Here is a 20,805-nt window from a genome sequence, read left to right on the forward strand (position 1 = left end):
CAAATTCAATGGACACCTCTTTATCTTCCCAGGTGGTAGGTGATCGGATGGTAATATGAGAAGACATGGACAAATCTAAGGCATTGTTTTACCTTGGACAAATACATGTTTGCAACTCTTATCGGTGCCAACACATTCATCGTTATGAGGGGATGATGTCCGTACTGAATAGCTGACGCAGATCAATCGCTTCCTTGCCTCCCATTTTACATGTAGATGATTTTAGACCGCTTAAAGTTACAGATGAAACGAGCGTAGAACCCGTTTAACGCATATAACTCAAATAAGTCGACATGCCAAAAGACAAACCAAATTAATCACTCGGTCAGTAAAAAAACAAAAGCTGCAAAACTGCACCTTCTTCAAATTTCTGGTTGGAAGCTGGATCTATGAGCGCATTCAGAAGAGATAATCCGCGGCCTAACTGATACGCGAACTAAATGTTGCTGACCCCACTTCAATTGCGATGCCGCTAAACCCTGATGGTCACCCCGCCTCCACACGCGCCACTGAACGGATAAAATCTCGGTTTCGAGGTTTAATTGCAGGGCCCCTGCGGCGACAGCTAGTTTGGAGGTGGGGAGAAGGCGCTCATACATATGTCCGTCCCTCCAGTTTTTGTAAAAGTCCGCCAAATGACGTACATTTAGTAATTCATAACACAGAACTGCTGTATAGCTACAGTATATAGCACACACAGAAGACGGAAAAAAATCGGTTGAAATGCCGTTTTTTTATGTTTTTTAAGTATGAGACGATGTCCTTTGGAATTTCTTTAAGATTTGCTACATGAAAATATATGATGGCATTTGGTCGGATATTGAGGCGAAGGTTTGGCATCTTATATATTACATTAACATACATGTACAGGGCTGGAAGTCGGATACATGTAACTTGCGTACATGTATTATGTCGATCAGACTGCAAAAAGGCATTCGCGGATATAAGAACAAAGATAACTCTTGCGAGTTTCTTCTTTCTAGTGGGTACATATTTCTCTACATAGTCCTAGTGGAAAGTCTTGAAATACATGTAAGTAAAGATTGACTATATTTAAATAAATACGGGCGGCTATAAAACACGAACTAAACACCTTATTCCCCGCGTTGTTTTGCTTAAAAACTAAATGTTTTCCTCAAAAAGCCGAAAGAATCGATGTTAGATCGGAGGTTTGTCCTATATCACCTCTTCGTATAAAAATCTCGGCACGGCAAACAGAGTTAAAAGAGCCAATCCCATTAGAAAACTGCTTTAAATTACAACTTGCTAAAGAATGGACCTCTTAGTTATCTGATCAATACCCATTACTGCTACAAGAGGACAAGTGTTTGTCATATTAGTTCCAATGCGATTTACTTAATTGCACTCACCTGCTACCGATCTGGGTATTAAATAAACACCTGACCGGAAATACTGGTCGACCATCAGCGCCGGGTTTTACACAAATCAATATCAACGTACCTGGTATAGGGGTCAGTTTCACAAAAATAATGTAAGAGCGAGAGTTGGTTTCGAACTTTTAAACTTTAAACTGAAAGCCAGATAAAACGCCTGTCGCTTCTGTTTTATAACAATTGGATTTTAACCACCGTTGAGAGCAAGAGTAGTAGACAAAAGCAACTTTATCCCTAGACTGCAGTCGACTGGAATAAAGGTCTGAAAATCGAGACCAACTTTTGGTTTTACGGTTTATTGAAAAATCGACCCAGAGAAGCCTGAAAACCGGTATTACTACGGTATATTCGGGCCTATTCCCACGCCCTTGGATCACCCATAAAGGAGTTCTCAGTATTTTACTAAGAGGGATAACAACTCTTTGTACAGTGTATGAGATCCATATTTCACAATAAATACGTTGTAAATAAGTCATAAAAATATACCAAATTAATTTAAAAAAACGGAAATTTTCGGAAGACATGTTTCTTTTATCAAACTACCAGCATTAACATACGACAAAAGTATAAAACTGCAATTACTTCGCTATAGCGGACAGATATACTTTGGAGAATCCAAGCAATTTGTCAGCTGAGACGATTTTATTAAAGAGTGTATCGTTTTCCTCAAGTTGGAGCCAACTCATTGTTTGGAACAGCAAAAGCAAATCTGTTTTGGAAAAAATCTTTCTTGGTCACGTGAAACTCCGCTCAGCCAATCAATACCGAGGATATTGCTGGAAGCTATTTTTCTCTGTGGTTAGTTTGAGAGAAGCTGTCATACTTAGGCAACATTCACAGAAGTTACGTATACCGGCTTCCTTGTGACGGATGGCGTTAACATTTCAACCAATCATACTTTATAAGCTCTCTCTGTAAAGGTTTATTGCCTGAAACAATAAAATGCACGTTTTGTTAGTGAATATATCTGAAGAGAACCACGTGTACACTGAAGTAATACAGCTTCTTACTACCAAAAAATGAGAGCGAAACTGAAATATCTTAAAGGTGTCAATTTCATTAAATATGAACACATAACAAAACCAATCTTTCATTAATTATTACCTACACCCAGTATATACTTACCCATACAGCATACAAAGAAGCACTGCTTTAGCTCATAAGCAGGTTTTTGGCACGTCTTGCCGCCATATTGGGGCGGCGGGCTGTTACATATCCTAATCCGCATTACGTGACACGTGGTCTGGTCACAGCTGGACCATCCTGTCCAGTGGCTCCACCCACCGTCAACTGGAAATGTATATAATAACATGTGTAATATAAAAGTTCCTCATGTACTTTCAATATAATAATTCTAGTTTCTTAGGGGCCATGCACAATGAATTATGTCGACCTACAGCTAAGGAGCACTAGTACTACTAGAAACTCCAATGGAGGCTCTCGCTTAATGAAATAGGATTAACAGGCCTCTTGTCCCCAACGTACTTGTACAATTACCCGCTTTTTCTATATTCTATTCAACGCCGGGGGAGGTGTGTTAGTAAGTCTTTTAATCTGATTGTATACAGCAGAGTCCCCGTGGAGTTAGTGCGCCTTATCTAGGTCCAGGCCTAACCAACTACCAGACTCGGCACCTACGGACCCAGAATAAACCGGTATATCAGACCACACTACCCGTTTTCAAGGTGTGTGTCAGATCGCATTACAGAGTATCAGCCACCACACCGATTTTGTCTGGTGCGCGATGTGATAGCGATAATCGTAGTAATAGATAGACCCCGAGTCAGCGAGGGTTATGTGGCATTCACGAGTGCGAAGCACGAGTGGATGTCACATAACCCTCGCTGACGAGGGATCTATCTTATTTAGACCACGGGTCCATTAGCGGGTTATAACGCATTCATGCGAGACGTGCGGTTATGCGAGTTACACCACGTCTGAATCTTTTGTTCTTCACTTCCACCGTGGTCTAAAGCGGGGTTGAAAAGTAGTGCATCTCATCTAGATTCATGCGCTGCTGCAATTTTCCCTGTTTATGCTAAAAATCTGACAATACCGCAATTTTTAACATAAACTTTAGGTTCGAACATAGCCAATGATGTTTTGTAAATAAGAACATGCAAACTTTTTCTACTTTTAGAAAAGTAGACCTAATTTTGATAGCGGAAGCATATTCTGTCGGGAGTTAAATATTTTCTGGACGAGATTCAGTGAGTCGTCTGTCGCCATGTTGTCACTCGGAACTACTCCGATGTCTCCGCATTCGACAATAGTATGGAGCTTGCGGAATGAGCCGAGGATTGCCGATTTCCATGTTGTTGTATTCATACGACTCCTACTTGACGAAAACGAGGCGCGATACCCGGATGACAGGTAGGCTTACAAAATTTGTGATGGGGTATGATACTCTGTAATGTGATCTGACACACACCTTGAAAACGGGTAGTGTGGTCTGATATACCGGTTTATTCTGGATCCGTAGGTGCCGAGTCTGGTAGTTGGGTAGGCCTGAGGTCGAAACAAATCATTTTGAACGGTCCCTTAGTGAACAGCTAGTGAAATACACTAGCTGATGCATTTACAGTATTTAAGTAATATTTATTCTGCTTACTTCCCTGATTATTCCACCTTAACTTTATGAATAAAGCTGAGTGAAAATTCAGAAAAAAACATCATTGTTTTCACTATTTTGTCGCAGTGGATAATTTCATGTATAGTGCAATATTGATAAACAGACAAAAGATGGTTAAGGGGTAGATACAGCAGAATCCATTCTATGGAAAACGAATTATTTTTATATCCCTGTTTTCGTCAAAAGTAGAAATTGTGTATATTCTACAGCTTAAAAAGGCAAATTGGGAACTTGTCCTTAATATGACAGTTCAATTGCTTACTTGGACATGGTTGTGTATTGCACGCTTCGGTTTCAGTATTGGCACCAGAATTCGATCCGGGGCAAATGGCTCCGCCGTTAGATGGCGCTGGATTATTACACTCCCGAGTTCTCGTTCTCCGCCCTCCCCCACAGGTGGCGCTACATGAAGACCACGTGCAGCACCAATCTCCCCATTGGCCATCCACTGTAATAATGCAAAAACTGTAATTGTATAATTTCATCAGACATTGTAAAAAAGTGTACGGTTTCCTTAATGGTAAGTTAGGCAAAATTGTTCTTAAACTTGGTAGTTGGATCATAGATGATAACTATTTATCACATGCTGAAGAGTATACAGTACGTGCATTATATGTAGTAGCATATATGTACATGCATTTCTAATATTACTGGTACTAGTAATTTATTTCTACAAATGGCGGATATGTTTGCAAACTATAAAATAGAATTTAAAAAACATAACATACAATTAACAGAGATATCTGAAAAAAAAAACACTCACCCGGACAGGCCGGTAAGCCACAATCCCTTATTTCCGTAGTTTCGAATCCCTCGCAGAGTTTTCCGGAACCTGCTGGTGCGGGATTGCTACAAGTGCGGGATCGCATCTGGATGGCATTTCCGCAGGTTTTTGAGCACTTACTGTATTCAGTCCACTCACCCCACTTTCCGTCAACTAAAATATGTTGTTTATGGAGTTTTCTTAAAATATCCGTATGGGCGGCGGTTTATACAAAAATGCAAAACACGATTAGTCGTGATCGTTATCAGATCAGTCGAAATGAAAACACGATTAGTCGTCGTCGTTCACAGATCAGAAGGCAAAATACGACTAGTAGTCATCAAAACGCAACTAGTCATCAAAACGCAACAAGTCATCAAAACGCAACTAGTCATCATCAAAACGCAACTAGTCATCAAAACGCAACTAGTCATCATCAAAACGCAACTAGTCATCAAAACGCAACTTGTCATCAAAACGCGATTTGACGCCAGATGGCGCCCATTGTACGAAAATCTAGGCCAAGTCACATGATCCACAGTGATCAAAATGGCGGACGATATTGAAGCAGCATTATCATATTCCTCGCTCGAACTCGAGAATTATCTCGAGTTCGAGATATTATTATATATATAATATCATTTTTAGATTGTACGCGTAGAGATAATTCTCGAGTTCGAGCGAGGAATATGATAATGCTGCTTCAATAACGTTCGCCATTTTGATCACTGTGGATCATGTGACTTGGCCTAGATTTTCGTACAATGGGCGCCATCTGGCGTCAAATTGCGTTTTGATGACAAGTTGCGTTTTGATGACAAGTTGCGTTTTGATGACTAGTTGCGTTTCGATGATGACAAGTTGCGTTTTGACGATGACAAGTTGCGTTTTGATGATGACTAGTTGCGTTTTGATGATGACTAGTTGCGTTTTGATGACTAGTTGCGTTTTGACGACTACTAGTCGTATTTTGCCTTCTGATCTGATAACGACGACGACTAATCGTGTTTTCATTTCGACTGATCTGATAACGATGACGACTAATCGTGTTTTGCATTTTTGTATAAACCGCCGCCCATATATCCGTCCTTTTAATGAGGAATGTTAAATAACTGATGTCGTAACGCAGGTGGTAGTTGCATGGTGGTTATAACACACAAATTATAGGCTCGATAACATTATTTACCTGGTACTGAGAAGATCCACACCTCTATACACCATTTATACATTATTTATATGACATACTGTATTAAATACTGTATTACTCGTGTGTAGTTTTGTTAGTCACTCGAATGGGTCTCGCAGTGTATTTGAAATAGCGTAATTAATGGCCCATGGCCATTCTCACCTGGACAGACCTCCCTGTTGCATTGCCGGACGTCCACTTTAGGGTCACAGCCTTTGTTGTAGCACCTCTGGACGCGCACGCGGGTCTGCACCCCTCCGCCACAAGAAACGTCGCACTCGGACCACTGTGACCATTTCTCTCTGACTGAAAGACCTAGTGAAAAAATAGCTGTACTGAATATTAGGAGGACATCGGGCGGCAAGTCTTAAACTGACCCAGCCTGAAGCGGTGTGGCAGGAATGGAGAGGAGAGGAGGTCTTAGGTTTGATGCGGCTAATTAGCATACAGGCTACAGGGTTAGTCGGAAGTATTGGTCTCCGTATGTGGGACGAACATCACCTGTATAAAGTAAGGGGGAAGGGATTTCGGTTTCTTACGGATTACAATTCTTTGCACACTGCTTCGTATTGAGAGATTGACAGCTAAGTCTGACTATGACGTAAGAGAGAGTCACCTTAACGTAGCCTACGAGTTTAACACATTCAGTAAATTAATTTAACAGCAGGACGCAAACATATGGAGAACTTGTTGATGGTGTTTAAAAAAGCTCGTAACGTAATCCTACTTTATTTTGGGAAAGGCTTAATTGCCCCTCCATTCATTCCGCATGCTTTTAGATGTACGGGTATATACCTCCTCCCTATATAATATGTAATTGACTACCAGTAAACGATATCTGGTTGAATAAAGTGCTTAGTGTACATGAAAAAGTGTCATTTGTTGCAAAAGTAATCAGTGCTCCCTTTCAAATCTTTACATTCTTACAGGTATGTCACAGCAATTAAAGAACCATGTTTCAGTCAGTGCTTCGGTTTCTGACAAAAGATACCAAGTTACATGTACGTGTGAAATAATACACATTTAACATTTGACACTTCTGATTTACCTTCAGAGGTAGATGGGGGCGTCGTAAGCTTTAAGACTTTTATAGAAGTTGGCGAAGATGTCGTTGAGGCAGCTGTCGAAAACATTTTGGTTGATGATGATGATGTTGTTGCACTTGTTTGTTTTGTTGTGGATGGCGTTGTAACTATTGTTTTGGCTGTAGGGGTTGTTGAGGTCATGTGTATTGTAGTTGTAGGGGTTGTTGAGGTCATGTGTATTGTAGTTGTAGGGGTGGTAGAAGTCTTTTGTATTGTAGTTGTAGGGGTGGTAGAAGTCTTATGTATTGTAGTTGTAGGGGTGGTAGAAGTCTTATGTATTGTAGTTGTAGGGGTTGTTGAGGTCATATGTATTGTAGTTGTAGGGGTAGTAGAAGTCATATGTGTTGTAATTGTAGGGGTAGTAGAAGTCATATGTATTGTAGTTGTAGGGGTTGTTGAAGTCATATGTATTGTAGTTATAGGGTTTGTTGTAATCGTAGTGGGTGTAGTTGTCGTAGTGGGTGTTGTAGCTGTAGTAGTCGTAGTGGGTGTAGAAGTCGTAGTGGGTGTAGTAGTCGTAGTGGGTGTAGTAGTAGTTGTAGTAGTCGTACTGGGTGTAGTAGTTGTAGTGGGTGTAGTAGTCGTAGTGGGTGTAGAAGTCGTAGTGGGTGTAGTAGTCGTAGTGGGTGTAGTAGTCGTAGTGGGTGTAGTAGTCGTAGTGGGTGTAGTAGTCGTAGTGGGTGTAGTAGTAGTTGTAGTAGTCGTACTGGGTGTAGTAGTTGTAGTGGGTGTAGTAGTCGTAGTGGGTGTAGTAGTCGTAGTGGGTGTAGTAGTAGTTGTAGTAATCGTGCTGGGTGTAGAAGTTGTAGTGGGTGTAGTAGTTGTAGTGGGTGTAGTAGTAGTTGTAGTAGTAGTAGTTGTTGTTGTAGTAGTCGTAGTCGTAGTCGTAGTCGCTGCTACACATGCCCTTACACCGATGGTGTCCACAATATCACTCAGCTTGCTGGTGTCTGCGGCCATAAATACATGTGCATCGGTATTTTGCGCTATTAGAAGCAGCTCGTCCTTGTCTATCATCGGTCCGGCACCTACAGCCATTGTTCGGATACCAGCATTCATAACAGTCGGCATTGCTTGCGCAACAGTTGTGGAGCCTAGAATTAAAACAAATATCCAAGGAAAAATAATTCTGTATTGATCATCTAAGTATATTTGATTCGTTGATTATTTGATTGCTTATTCATTTGCTTCATGATAAAAAAACGTATACGATTCAAATAGGTGCAGCTTTCGCCATGAACGAATGACATCTTGTACAGCATGCAGCATATATGCATGCATCTAACATCTGTCAAAAGCAAAACATATTTTTGTCTTTATAAGCATCTCCTCTCGGATCTAAAGATCACTTTATAGTCGAACAAATAAAAAAAAATTAAAAGTTTTCTTCACTTGACCAGACCATACGCAAACCTTACCTCTTCTCTTAGTACTCACGCCGTCCGTCAGAACCAAAATCAGCTTTTGTATCTCGAATCCCCTTCGTTTCTCTTCTCGTATCAGAAGATCGCGGCATCGAATAATGGCCTCCCCAGTTAACGTCTGCCCGCCAGTATGCCTCATGTTTCTCAGTCGGTAAAGGATGAACGGAATAGTCTGGCGGTCCGTAAACCGTATGGGGAATTCGAACTTAGTCCCGAACGTAATGGCGGAGTAATGCACCCGGACGTTCTTGCCAAAACTGGCAATGGTTTCGACCAGAGTTATGACGAAGTCTTGCTCGTTTTTCCATCCCGTTTTGCCGTTTGGGGTGACCTGGTTCAGAGAGCTGGAGGCATCGATAGCCAGGCATATGTCCACTGTGCAATCTGGAATTAAAAAATATTGTTTGCTTTTGTAAATGTCCTAAAGTCCTAAATAATTTGTTAACTCGATGTTATCACCTGCTCTTCAACTAAGGCCCTAATGGCAAGGTCGGATAGACCAATATCCTCCTTCTCCCGATCTTACTCTGTTTGACTAACATGCATTTTCTTTCAGATTTACAAGGGGCATGGGTGTAGGGGATTATTTTAAAGTGGAGGCCATGCATATGATTCATTATTAAATCTAAAACTGGACTTGGATTTTTGCCTCACTGACGACGTTGCGTCTCCCCCTATGAGACATCTGCAAGTTTATTGAGGATACAGAGGAACTATGTAAGATGGGAAGCATGCAGTTTATTGTTTGGAATGTAATGGATTGTCACTAGTCCCGTTACTATTCAGACACGCCTGCAGTGGTGCATGCTGCGAAATGGCCATTTCTAGTTCATTCACACGAAAAATTTAAGAGTGCAGCATCACTTTAATTGCGACACAATAATTTAGAAGTACGGACAGCTCCCTAAAGACTATGCTTGTCTCGCATAAGACCTAACCCAAAGTTAAAAGGCCTATTTTGTACAGGTCTGCGAGTTGATTGCAGTAGGACTTAGACCACTAAGTAAATAAAAAAAAAACGATATTTATTAAAACTGTAATGTTTGTTGCTCAAGACAGAACGGACTTTCTGATGACGAAGATCATTCTGTACCTGTGTATGTATCCAAGTGGTATCCCACTATCTGTCATAATATATTTATCTAGCAAAGACACGAACTTTGGTAATCATGGTAATCATGGTAGATATTTAGACTTATGTGTTTAGTGTGTGAGTTTAATTACCAGTTATTTTACAGCTGAGATTATATATATATATATATATATATATATATATATATATATATATATATATATATATATATATATATATATATATATCTTTTTTTTCTTATACTGTTATCCTGTAATCACGAAATGGTCACAGACGCGGCATGGTACATGTAGTGGCTATACATAAGGACCAGTAGATTAATAGCATGTTGAGAAGAACTGGCATACACTGGCATCACTTCATAAGTCCACCAACAGAGCAAACAACATTCTATATACTACAGTGTGTGAAGCATCTTGATAGCCATTAGTATTCGTTAGCAACCAACATTCATTAGCATATATTACTCACTGGAGAGCTTTGACCGCAGCAGTGCACTCTCGGCGGCCTGGGCTTCTACGCGAACCAACAAGACCGTGAACAGGAGGGAGAAAACGGTGAGACTCTTGGCAGCCATTTTCGGTTGTGAAATATGAAAGTCAGTGCTGATGATTAAGGAAATGCGAATGCGGTAAAAGGACATATTTTGCTTCGCTGGCGCGAGACGAAAGTGCGTGGTTTGATTGTGAAATAATGGGGCGTTTATGAGGTCAGAGCTCCCACTTTTGCTTGCACACTGCGGGGATAAATCCAATGTCTAACGTATGTGACATAACAGAAAGTCATTAAAATTTCGTAATAACTACTAGTACACGTAAATATTTATTTGACATATATGAGCAATGCGATTGTTTATTGTTACTTGCCTTTGTGATGAAATGTTTCGATTTATATTTAATGATTTTTTTTATTCGAGATCATCATCGCCTGTAATCTGAGCTCTCGGGCTAATGTAAATTAAACGTTTATTATGGCCTGTAATTTTTTTTCTAATAGATATTTGGCATTGGTTTTATTTACCTTGTCTTAAGCATTTATTATGTCTTTCTAGTTTGTTTGAAAGGGACATTTAGGATTGGTTTTATTTACCTCGCTCCTTATTACCATTAGTTTACAACTTCTGTTATAATAAGATAGGTGTTTGTACAAGAGGGTCCAGCTTTAATTGCACTTTTATCTCATCGTGTGGTTTACTCTCTTTCATATATAGTAGTAAGAGAGATGTTACGAACACGATTAATATTGTTGAATGTCCCCAAAACGACCGAAATAATACATGTAATGACAATTAAAAGCAACTTGAACACAAATTAAATCCATTAAGTAACGTCTTGCATAATAGGTGAGGTTTTTCGCAAAATAAAAAAATGACAAAATCATTGCGGTTGTAGGAAAGTGCAGTCGACGTGTTTATAAACATTGCATTCCCTCTACATCAAGTCAATTCATCTTGGGCTTTGGTGTTGGTAAATGGCAGGGCGTTACACATATATAAACCCTTAATGGTATTCAAATGCCTATCGAAAGGAGAAGAAAGTGTGACAATTTTGGTTTTATCCACTTGATGACATACGTCGCACATTCCTTTTTTTATGGTACCATAATGTAGATTTTATTACCAAAAAGAATCCATCGCGCACAGGAAGTGGTATGTTAATCATGTGACCTTGCCATGTGATTATCCCATACTCGTACTGATACGCACCCAGTATGAACATCCGAAGTTGGATTGATATTGGCTAGAAAATGCCCCGTCCTTGTTTTTAAACGAATAGATCGACACAAATAAATGCACAACGTTTTAGAAATATTGTGATAATACAAAAGCAGCTTTCTTTATTCAAGACTACACTTTGTGAAGGAGACATATTTAATAGATATACGGTTTGCCACGCCAAGCACTAGGCCCGAATATCTTTTATTCACCGGCGTCTAGTATGGGGAAATTATTCAAAATTGACACCCATTACTTATTTTATGCTCAAGCTGTGGAAAAGTGGATGGAGGGCATTTTGTTACACACATTGCGTCTATCAGGACGTTAAAAGACATTGCCACTTAATGTCTTTCTTAATTTCAGTGTTAAGTTTTTTTTATAAATACAAATAGGATACAACTTCAAAACTATAAAAATACATTGAAAGTGATATATCGACATCTGTATAGTTGTTGCGTGGTATTATAGCATCGAATAACGTTGTCTAAGATTTTGTGGTATCATCTATGTCAGTATAAGTTCTCTCACGATTTAATGTTTAATTTACATTACTTATCATGGAACAGATTTGGAAAATCACAAGCACGCAATAGCCTCTTCAACGAATCCGCAAACATCAGTACGTTTAAAATGACACAATTTACATGAAAAGACATAAAGTGACGCCAGGCGCCATGATATACAATGTACTAATAACCAAAGTCTTCACCTCATCAAAATTATTTGACTATATTTAGTGTTTGAAATATAAAATTACAAATCGTACAAGCCAGTGAAATGCACATGCATGTTTTTACACGTTCATGTAAAAATATTTTAATATGTATTTTCCATAGCACATTCTCTTAAATGGATAAATGTATTTGCAAATCGAGCGTAAATGGACCTTTAATCATGAAGCAGAAATGGGCATATTGTATACCCTGCAACTAAGGGGTGACGCCCAAATGAAGCGGCCCCGCCTTTCCCCAGAGCTGCATGCATTACAGTGTTCATGGTGACAGATATGGTTCATATGTGATAAGGCCATGTGTACCGGTACATTTAGAACACTGGGAAAAGAGGGAGGGAAATTGAACGTTGAGTACACGTAAATGTATGCGTGGTGCTGTAAACCACGTTTGCTGATACACCGGCCTAACCAGTGGAAATGTAAACTGATACATCACATAACGATGAAAATTGTCAGGTTTTTTTTTGTTTTTTTGTTTTCATTTCAACAGAAAGGGGACGCACGTGAACACTGAAGAATCAGTCTGCTCAAAAAATTTAAGACATTTGCGCTGTAACTAGATGGCCGATTTTCAAAAAACATCAACAAGTAAAAAAAAAGGGTGGAGGCCACAACTTCTACATATAATTATAGATTATATTATTAGCATACGGGTAGGTCTTAACTTTTTATTCTGCGTATAGGTTCACACAACTATTTATTGCACTTTGTTTGTATTTCCAACTCACTTTAATAAACTATTTTGGATCGATTTTTTATCTCTTGGCTTTTCTTTAGCTGTATCGTTTTGGCCAATTGATCATCAATTTTTCAGCGGGTTGGAATCAACGTGAAAACTCTAAATTTTCTGCATTTTACTAATGGTTCTTAAACACGGGAATCACAGGGTTAATACTTAATATGGAATATTATTTTTTGGCGATTAAAATTTTCTACAAAATGTTAATTGATTACAGTAAATCATGACGTTCTTTGCCTGTGTACAGTAGCATATCGCTGTCCGGAGGTTATCATTCTCTTTAATATCTTAGCTTAAATTTAATACTGACACCAAACTGTTGATATTGCTTTCTGGGAGGGGTTGTTCTTTTCTTTTGAATGACATATTATGTCAGATTTGATATTATTGACCAAAATATCTCACAATAAAGAATGGATATTATTTATTACTCAATTACATATTTTTTGATGAATAAAGCCAAAAAAATTTAACCTGCACTAAAAAATAACAATGATGAAAAAATTCCATATTAAGTATTATCCCTGTATTTACTAGTGTAAGGCAAACTAAAACATTATTGCGTACGGGTGATTTCTGCAAATAAACGCATTTGTATCTTTTATACACTTTCAGTCATTTAATTTTAATATCTTTATTTTCAGAATTTGTGCTCATTTAAATACAAAGTGTTGCAAAATATGTCTAGTCTAATCTTCTTTCGTATGTTGATTTATAGTGAATAAGAAAGAAACACCGGCAACCAATATGGTTTTAATAGAACATTTAAACAAAACCCACTCCGCAATCACAACCTGGGGAATGCCTTTGATCACCCAATGGTCGAATTCTCCATATACCGGTAACTTTTTTCATTTCAACATGAAAAATATCCTCTTCGATACCCGCCCAAACTGTTGCCATCTGAAAAGTAAATGAAACTGCATAATCTATGCTCTTATTATAATTCCAAAAATGGGTCCTTAAACGTAAATAAGATTGGTTTCAGCGTTCTTGCGTTGTCACAAAAATGGATTATAAAATTGTTAGTACAGTTATCATGTAAAATATATTTCGGTTTGTATGAAAAAAGAAAATAAGCAAAAGCAAAAAACTCTGCAGAAACAACTCTGCTATAAAAATTTCTGTTAAGTGTATATTCGTAATATATTGCTTGAACAACATCTTGTAGGTAACAACAACAAATAATAATAATAACTGTTGTCGCTTACGACAACAAGTTGTGATTACGGTCGTATTACTAGTCATTTTTGTTTTGTTATGCAAATGCTTTGCTCAGTATATATACGGCCAGCAGTAGTTCTGGGCGCGGCCACGTTTGTATTTGACGAGCAGAAGGCTCAGGTCGCCAAGTCTCAAGATTTAGTAGTCACTTCGGCAAAATTTGTGGATCACCATCGGGCGGGAAAAGCCACATTTCTCTGTACGTATTGTTAACCATTTGCACAATGTATATGTAAAAGCATAAGTCGTTTTGTCTCGCCAAATTTATAGTATGCACAACATTTCCTGTTTCTTATTATTAATTCATTATTTCTTTTTATATTTGTATTCAGTTTATATTATATTTGTGTATTTTTATACTATCAGTTTGCAGTTTATATTTCATTATTTTGTTATTTTAGTATCACCATGTCTATGTCAGTGTATGTGCGTGAATAAAGGTGTGAACATTTTCCCGTTGTTTTTGTTCGTTTGGTGAGGGATACGCAACAACAATAATAATAATAATAATAAACATTTGTTTCGTGCGATAAAATATTCAAATGAAAGCAATAAAAACCTTAACTTACATAAGCAGCAGATGAAGCAGTATCTAGATTGATATGCTGGTCCAGGGCACCGCACTGCAGGGAGACTGGTGCACCTGCGATGACGCGTGGAACAACACGTTGCCAGAGAACAAGGTGACCAGGGTGACCAGCTTGACCATTCACTTTGACCTATAAAACAAGGGATCGTGATATTTATTATATTAACTTAGATTTGAGCTACTTGAAGTTGGTATTGATTTTTTTCTTTTCCATTTATTGAAAGCTTCGCAGTCCCTACGAAATCAAATTGAATACATATGAAAGAAAACATCCTCATAATTGAAGAATCTGGTACAGGATTCACACTCCTGATTTTCTATTATTAATTCCAATCTATTATCATTTTTATAACCATTTTAACGGTTATTTTAAGTAATTTAATCTTACTTCAATAAAGTACTATATTTTATATGTGTGTTCAATATATGTTTTATATATTCCAAAGAAAGTAAAATAAACCCTTATTATGCCTGTTTATTAAACCACATTTTATCTGGAGAAATATTTCATGAAAGAAAGAGCGAATTGCACAGCAACAACAGCAACAACAACAACAACAATACTGCTTATACTATAACTACCACTACTATTACATGCACTATTACTACTACTACTACTACTACTACTACTACTACTACTACTAATAATAATAATAATAATAATAAATAATAATAAATAATAATAACGGCAATACACATATATTCATTACCTGGGCACTCTCCCCCGGTACACGACCGTGTCTCTGTTTTAGGTTCTGTACAGCGGAGTCCCACCTGAGTCCTGGTCTGCTTACACTCTGCGTCACAGGCCGACCACTCCTTCCATGAACACACTAAACAGGAGTTTGAAAATATTTTATATTTAATATATTCAGTGTGAATTGCTTATTATCATTTTCATTTATTCTTTACATTGTTTTTCCATTTTGTTTGTTTGTTTGTTGGCTTTTGGTTAATTTTACATGCCTATTTTGACGCCTTGGTTGTTTTCATGTTTAAGATTTTGTTTGTATGTTTGCATACTCTCGTTTGTTTACAATGTGTCAGGTGGGATGGAAATAGATAAGGGGCTATTGGTCGAACTCTTTTTTTTTCTGCCTGTATGCTTCTCAACCACTCACTTCTAATTCAGCGGCGGATTTAGGGGGGAGGTGTCAGGGTGGTTCCGACACCCCTTCGATTTCTGAAAAAAATCACAGCAACAGTCCCCTCTTGAAATTTGAATTTTGACTAGCTGAATCATAGTTCTAAGCCATTGCAAATGACACCGTTCGCCCTCTAAAATACCCTGGGCCCCAAAGGGGGGAGGGGGTAGGCTTCGCATGCGCAGACCCCCTTCAAATAATCGTGGATTCACCCCTGTAATCTACAGGTAAATACTCACCGCCTGTGAGCTGAAGCTTCGACTTTGCCAGTTCTAAAGATGGTTGGCCCGTTTTTGACTTCAACAGACTTAACGATGGATTTGTCGTAGTCGTTGGCGTTGTTGTCGTCGTAGTTGTAGTCGTAGGCGTTGTTGTCGTCGTAGTTGTTGTTGTAGTTGTAGTCGTAGGCGTTGTTGTCGTAGTTGTTGAGGTTGTCGTCGTTGTTGTTGTCCTTCTGCGTTTGTTTCCCTCTGAAATAAAGGCCGTATATCAGGTCTAAGTTTGACACTGCGTGAGAGCGGAAATCTCCACTCCAGTGTTATTAATAAATAGTCTGTTCCATGCAAATTGAATGACCTATATATAATGTATATATTGACCCCATGGGTACACACATGTGGTAGGAACGCTCTACCCCTTTTCGAAAGCAAATTACAGAATATAATAATTGCCCTGATGCCGTCTGACTCGAGCCCTTAATGCAGGAATACTTCAATTAAGATGCCCCAAAGAGAAATAGAGTTTCTGGAAAATAATCTGCATGGAGAGTATGGGTAAATTACCCCCTTATAACCCCCCCCCCCTTAATGCTCTTTCATAATCTGATTATCTATGAACTTTTTACATTGAATTGGTAACTTAAACAGCACCAAACTGCAACTTTGACATGCTATGGGTGAGATTTGTAGAAAGATGAATGAATCAAAAGTGCAGACTCTTACCCGCAGCGCAAGCAGCGACACCTATCGCCGTAGTGATTTTGCTCAGACTGCTGATGTCGCTCACCGTGAAAACGAGGTCGGGGTCTCCCTGTGCTATCTGGACCAGTTCCTCAAAGTCTATGGACGGGCCTGCTCCGACTGCGATGGTGCGAATACCGTCTTCCCCCAACTGATAAGCCGCCTCGTCTACGGTATAACGACCTGGAATGGACGGATGAAAGGATCGGGTTTTTTTTCATAGCATACCTATTATACTATCCGGGGTTTTTGTACCACATAAATATGAATTTCCTCGGGACAAAAAGTTCTGCTGAGAATAATTACTGGAGCCTTCACGCCACTTGAAGTCGATGTTTAACAACATTTTCTGTCAAATAATTTAGTCATATGTTCAGACCGCCGTGTCTTCCTTGCATTTCAGAAGGAAATGCATGTTTATTTTTGGGATTTCTCGTTTTTAAGGTCTGAACCGGGAAAGAAAAAAAAATGTTTTTCAGGATGTGTAGTCAAAGAAAATATGACTCTGACACATTTTCGGATAATATACACTTAAATTGTTCACACCCACATATACATTTAATCCAAAATAGATTTGATTATCTAATGTGATTTTTTTAAAACTGCAGTATTTATACACGAAAAGAAGCATTTTTCATCCATGCATGAACACCCTTTAGTATGTGCCTACACAATTATAAACATATTTTATTCAACAAAACATCTCGCATAACTGGATACAAATTCCTTTGGGAGGCGTAAGTCGTTAAATTGTATACCAAGTGGTCATTATTAAAATGTGTGATAATTCGATACGCGGTGAAACGGTTTACTTTTTTCCATGAGGTACATTACTTTGGTTTAATAGCTCCGCGCGCATATAAACATAAAACAATAAACAATACACCCTGTGTACAAACCAACAGACGTTGAAATGACAACACATTGCAGAACACATTAACGGTGACATGAATGGTAGGGGTGAAAGAAATATGTGCCCTTGAATTTTAAATGGGTGTAGGGCAAAGGCGGAATAAAACACCGAGTTTCCGCCATGCCGATTTACATATACATTCAAGTCAACTTTAATTGGTAAGCTTTTCGGAGACGTGTTTTTTTATTTTTCTGTAATAAATAATCAATTTTTTTATTTTCGATAACAAAAAAACATACAATTTAAGATTCCAATAGTTATGTTTTATAACTGTGCAAACATTGTCTCAAAATGGTAAAACGAAAGCCTTTAAAACATAAATTTCTCATTTAATTTTCTTTTTTAACTCTTACCTTTTCCTTTCCCTTTGGTACTGACGCCATCAGTCAGAACGAGAACAGCCTGCGTCACGTTCCGATTCTGACCTCGGCCTTTGAAACTGAAACGCTGGTCGTTTCCTTTCAAAATCAGTTCCCTGCATCTCATCATGGCGTCCCCCGTGAATGTCTCACCGCGGAGGAGCTGCATGTGCCGAAACCGGTACAGGACGTTCTGCGTTGCCTGGGAATCCGAGAAACGCAGCTCAGTGCGAAAGCGATTGCTGAACGTCACGGCGGCATAATGGGCTCTCACGTCTTGTCCGAATTCGGCGATTCGAGAGACAAGGTCTTGTGCGAAGCGTTTTTCGTGCTCCCAGCCTGTCAGCTTGTTCTTCTGCTTCTGTGTTAAGCTGGAAGATGCGTCTATGGCCAGACACATGTTAATCGTACACGCTGGAATAAAATTGGCCAAGACTCTTTATAGAACCTTTTATAGAACATACATCTGCATTAATAACAGTTACTGTTTTTTTTCAATGATGGGTTGCTAACGTGTATGACTTCCTTAAAAGGAAAATAAATAAATAAATAAATAAATAAATAATGCAATAATAGGATAAGGTGTTATCATTTTTTTTTCTCTAGTATTTGTTTATGTTTAATTGTCTGTGACCCTCTTTAATACGGAAGCATTATGGGATTCAATGAACGAATAAAATTGGACCGATACTAGAGATGTTTTATAAACAAATTGAATCGTAATTTTATTTAGTTCACTTTTTAGTTCATTTTCATTTTTATGTGTACTTTGCACTCAGCGCAAAGAAGGTATTTTACGTGACGTATTTCAACACAATAACGGGAATGGTTTCGCAAGAGTCATATACAGAAAATGGCTAAAGCTGATAGAACAGGGGTTTTGGTTACTTTAATACAAAATAATCTCATATGAGTAGGAGTAAATAAATAACCGACTGGTCAGACAAATTAGCCATGTTTTTTCCTGTTACGAACCAGATCCGTTTAACTGGACTACGAATACTCTATTTTGGGTCAAATTGACTACAGTTTTAGTCGAAAAGCTTAGACCAATTCTTGGGCTAAAGCCCTTTTGTGACACATGCCCCCAGCAGGGCAAGGTGCGTGACGCCGTTATAAATTAATGGGGAATGTATGGGCGTTGAATGTACGCTGACGCGAAATTAAATGCCTTTAATGGGGAAAGTTACACTTAAAATCGAGGGAGGGATGTGAGGGATCGTGACCTAGAATGAGCACTCATTCTACTGATCTCTTACGCTCTGCCATTGAGGACATTTGTATATACTATAAAATAATGGTGCTGTTATTCAATCAAATGTTGAAATTGCTGAATATACCATCTAAAATCATAAAATGGAGGAAACATATAAAAATATGACTAAAAAAAAAAAAAAAGAGAAGAAAGTATTTTAAGTACTTAATACAGATTTGAGCTAGTTGGTGGCAGTAGCACCTTGTCAAATTCGTTTTGTAGCGACATTTTTCTAATGTAAATGGATTTAATGCCTTTCCAATTATAAAAGTGGCCAGTGTGTTTCCCTCAGAAATGATTTATCTTATTTTCTGCACTAAACCAAACGCCCATTATAGCCTCAGTGAAGCTTTGTTCGGAATTAGTCAACTTCAATAAACTATTTCATCATCGAGTCTCAAAACACAACAACTGAGATACACTTACATACACACAATTAAACAATAAGCATCTAAAAACTTTACACTAAATGGTTAGTGTTAGGTACGTGATGCATCATCACCCTCACTCTTAGAAAGTGGGCTTTTTTGGAACAAAATTCTAACAATTTATGTTCATGTTAATATCTGGAGATAGAAGCCTGGAATGCACCCATACCATACACTCATAAAAGCACGTACCTTTCAATCGATTCATTAGCGCCGATGACATTTCGGGCAACTTCTGTGATTCAATGACTCCTAGTTTTGCCAGAAGTACTATCGCAAACACAGTTCTCAAGCAGGCCGCCATATTTGCTCTTTGATATTTACTTGTCTTTCCAAAGTTATTTCTTATCCAATATATCCTGGAATTAAACATCAGACGCCGTATTAATAAAATTCTGGTAAGATAGATATTTTGAATGAAATGTATCAGTGCATATTAAATTCTAGCACAAAGCATATGCTATGTTGAAAGAAAATTTATAATTAATGTTCCAGCACCATGTCATAGTTGACATGTACCATATATTCCCCATGAATGCAAATATTTACCATTAGTTAAACTTATGGTCATTAAAATATGCAAACTTTAGCTAACCTTAAAATCATACCGCAAAACTGACAAATTACCTTAATTTTGATAAACGTATTTTCGAAATAGATGGAGTCCGTTCTGTCTGCTTCGGTGGCGTTTCCTCCAAAGACAGCAAAATTATACTAACTGTTCTTAAGTGATGGCTATTTATACAACGAGGCTTCACATCCGGGGTGGACCTCGCGAGAAAAATGTGAAGGCGGAAAGGATGAGCATATCTTGTAGACTTAGTCACCACGGGGTTCTGTATTTAAACTCGCCAGCGTATCCAGCAAATTGATGTCCAATTCCACGACTTCTTGCACAAAAATGCTTTATTTAATAACGCATTTCGATTCCGTGTGGTTTAATGCCTCGTAATGTAAATTCTATGACCTTGCCTTAAACGAGGTGCCAAGAAATATTTTATTGAAATGAAATTTTATTACATTTGGAACAAAACAGTGAAAGGTGAATCGCGCCCTATGGCATGTTTGATGAGTCTAATACCTTAAAGCATTAGCTATATTTGCGTCATGCTCTACGGATTTGGAAGCATTATACAATATTACAAACAATATGTGTGCCCCGTGGTT

General features: G+C 38.3%; 2 protein-coding genes across 3 annotated transcripts; both read right to left on the reverse strand.

Moving 5' to 3' along the window:
• Nucleotides 1-1,641: 1,641 nt before the first annotated feature.
• Nucleotides 1,642-10,274, reverse strand: LOC106176597 (uncharacterized). Its single transcript, XM_087019474.1, has 8 exons — nucleotides 10,049-10,274; nucleotides 8,479-8,868; nucleotides 7,024-8,154; nucleotides 6,138-6,281; nucleotides 4,790-4,963; nucleotides 4,289-4,474; nucleotides 2,520-2,684; nucleotides 1,642-2,323 (listed from the first exon to the last, which is right to left on the reverse strand). Exons 1-8 carry the CDS (start codon nucleotides 10,218-10,220, stop codon nucleotides 2,271-2,273), a joined length of 2,415 nt encoding a protein of 804 aa, XP_086875600.1. The 5' UTR covers nucleotides 10,221-10,274; the 3' UTR covers nucleotides 1,642-2,270.
• A 3,107-nt stretch (nucleotides 10,275-13,381) lies between these two features.
• Nucleotides 13,382-20,500, reverse strand: LOC106176617 (uncharacterized). 2 transcript variants are annotated; one of them, XM_086993931.1, is made up of 8 exons: nucleotides 20,266-20,500; nucleotides 19,831-19,997; nucleotides 17,950-18,369; nucleotides 16,666-16,866; nucleotides 15,964-16,194; nucleotides 15,290-15,412; nucleotides 14,560-14,709; nucleotides 13,382-13,669 (listed from the first exon to the last, which is right to left on the reverse strand). In XM_086993931.1, exons 2-8 carry the CDS (start codon nucleotides 19,940-19,942, stop codon nucleotides 13,623-13,625), a joined length of 1,284 nt encoding a protein of 427 aa, XP_086850057.1. In that variant the 5' UTR covers nucleotides 19,943-19,997; nucleotides 20,266-20,500; the 3' UTR covers nucleotides 13,382-13,622. The 2 variants fall into 2 exon arrangements, with proteins under 2 accessions (XP_086850057.1, XP_086850056.1); XM_086993930.1 differs by having other exon boundaries at nucleotides 20,234-20,353.
• Between the last annotated feature and the right edge of the window lie 305 nt (nucleotides 20,501-20,805).

The sequence above is a fragment of the Lingula anatina genome, chromosome 8 (assembly GCF_051362555.1).
Source record: "Lingula anatina isolate TDL-2025a chromosome 8, LinAna3.0, whole genome shotgun sequence".
Lineage (NCBI taxonomy): Eukaryota > Metazoa > Brachiopoda > Lingulata > Lingulida > Lingulidae > Lingula > Lingula anatina.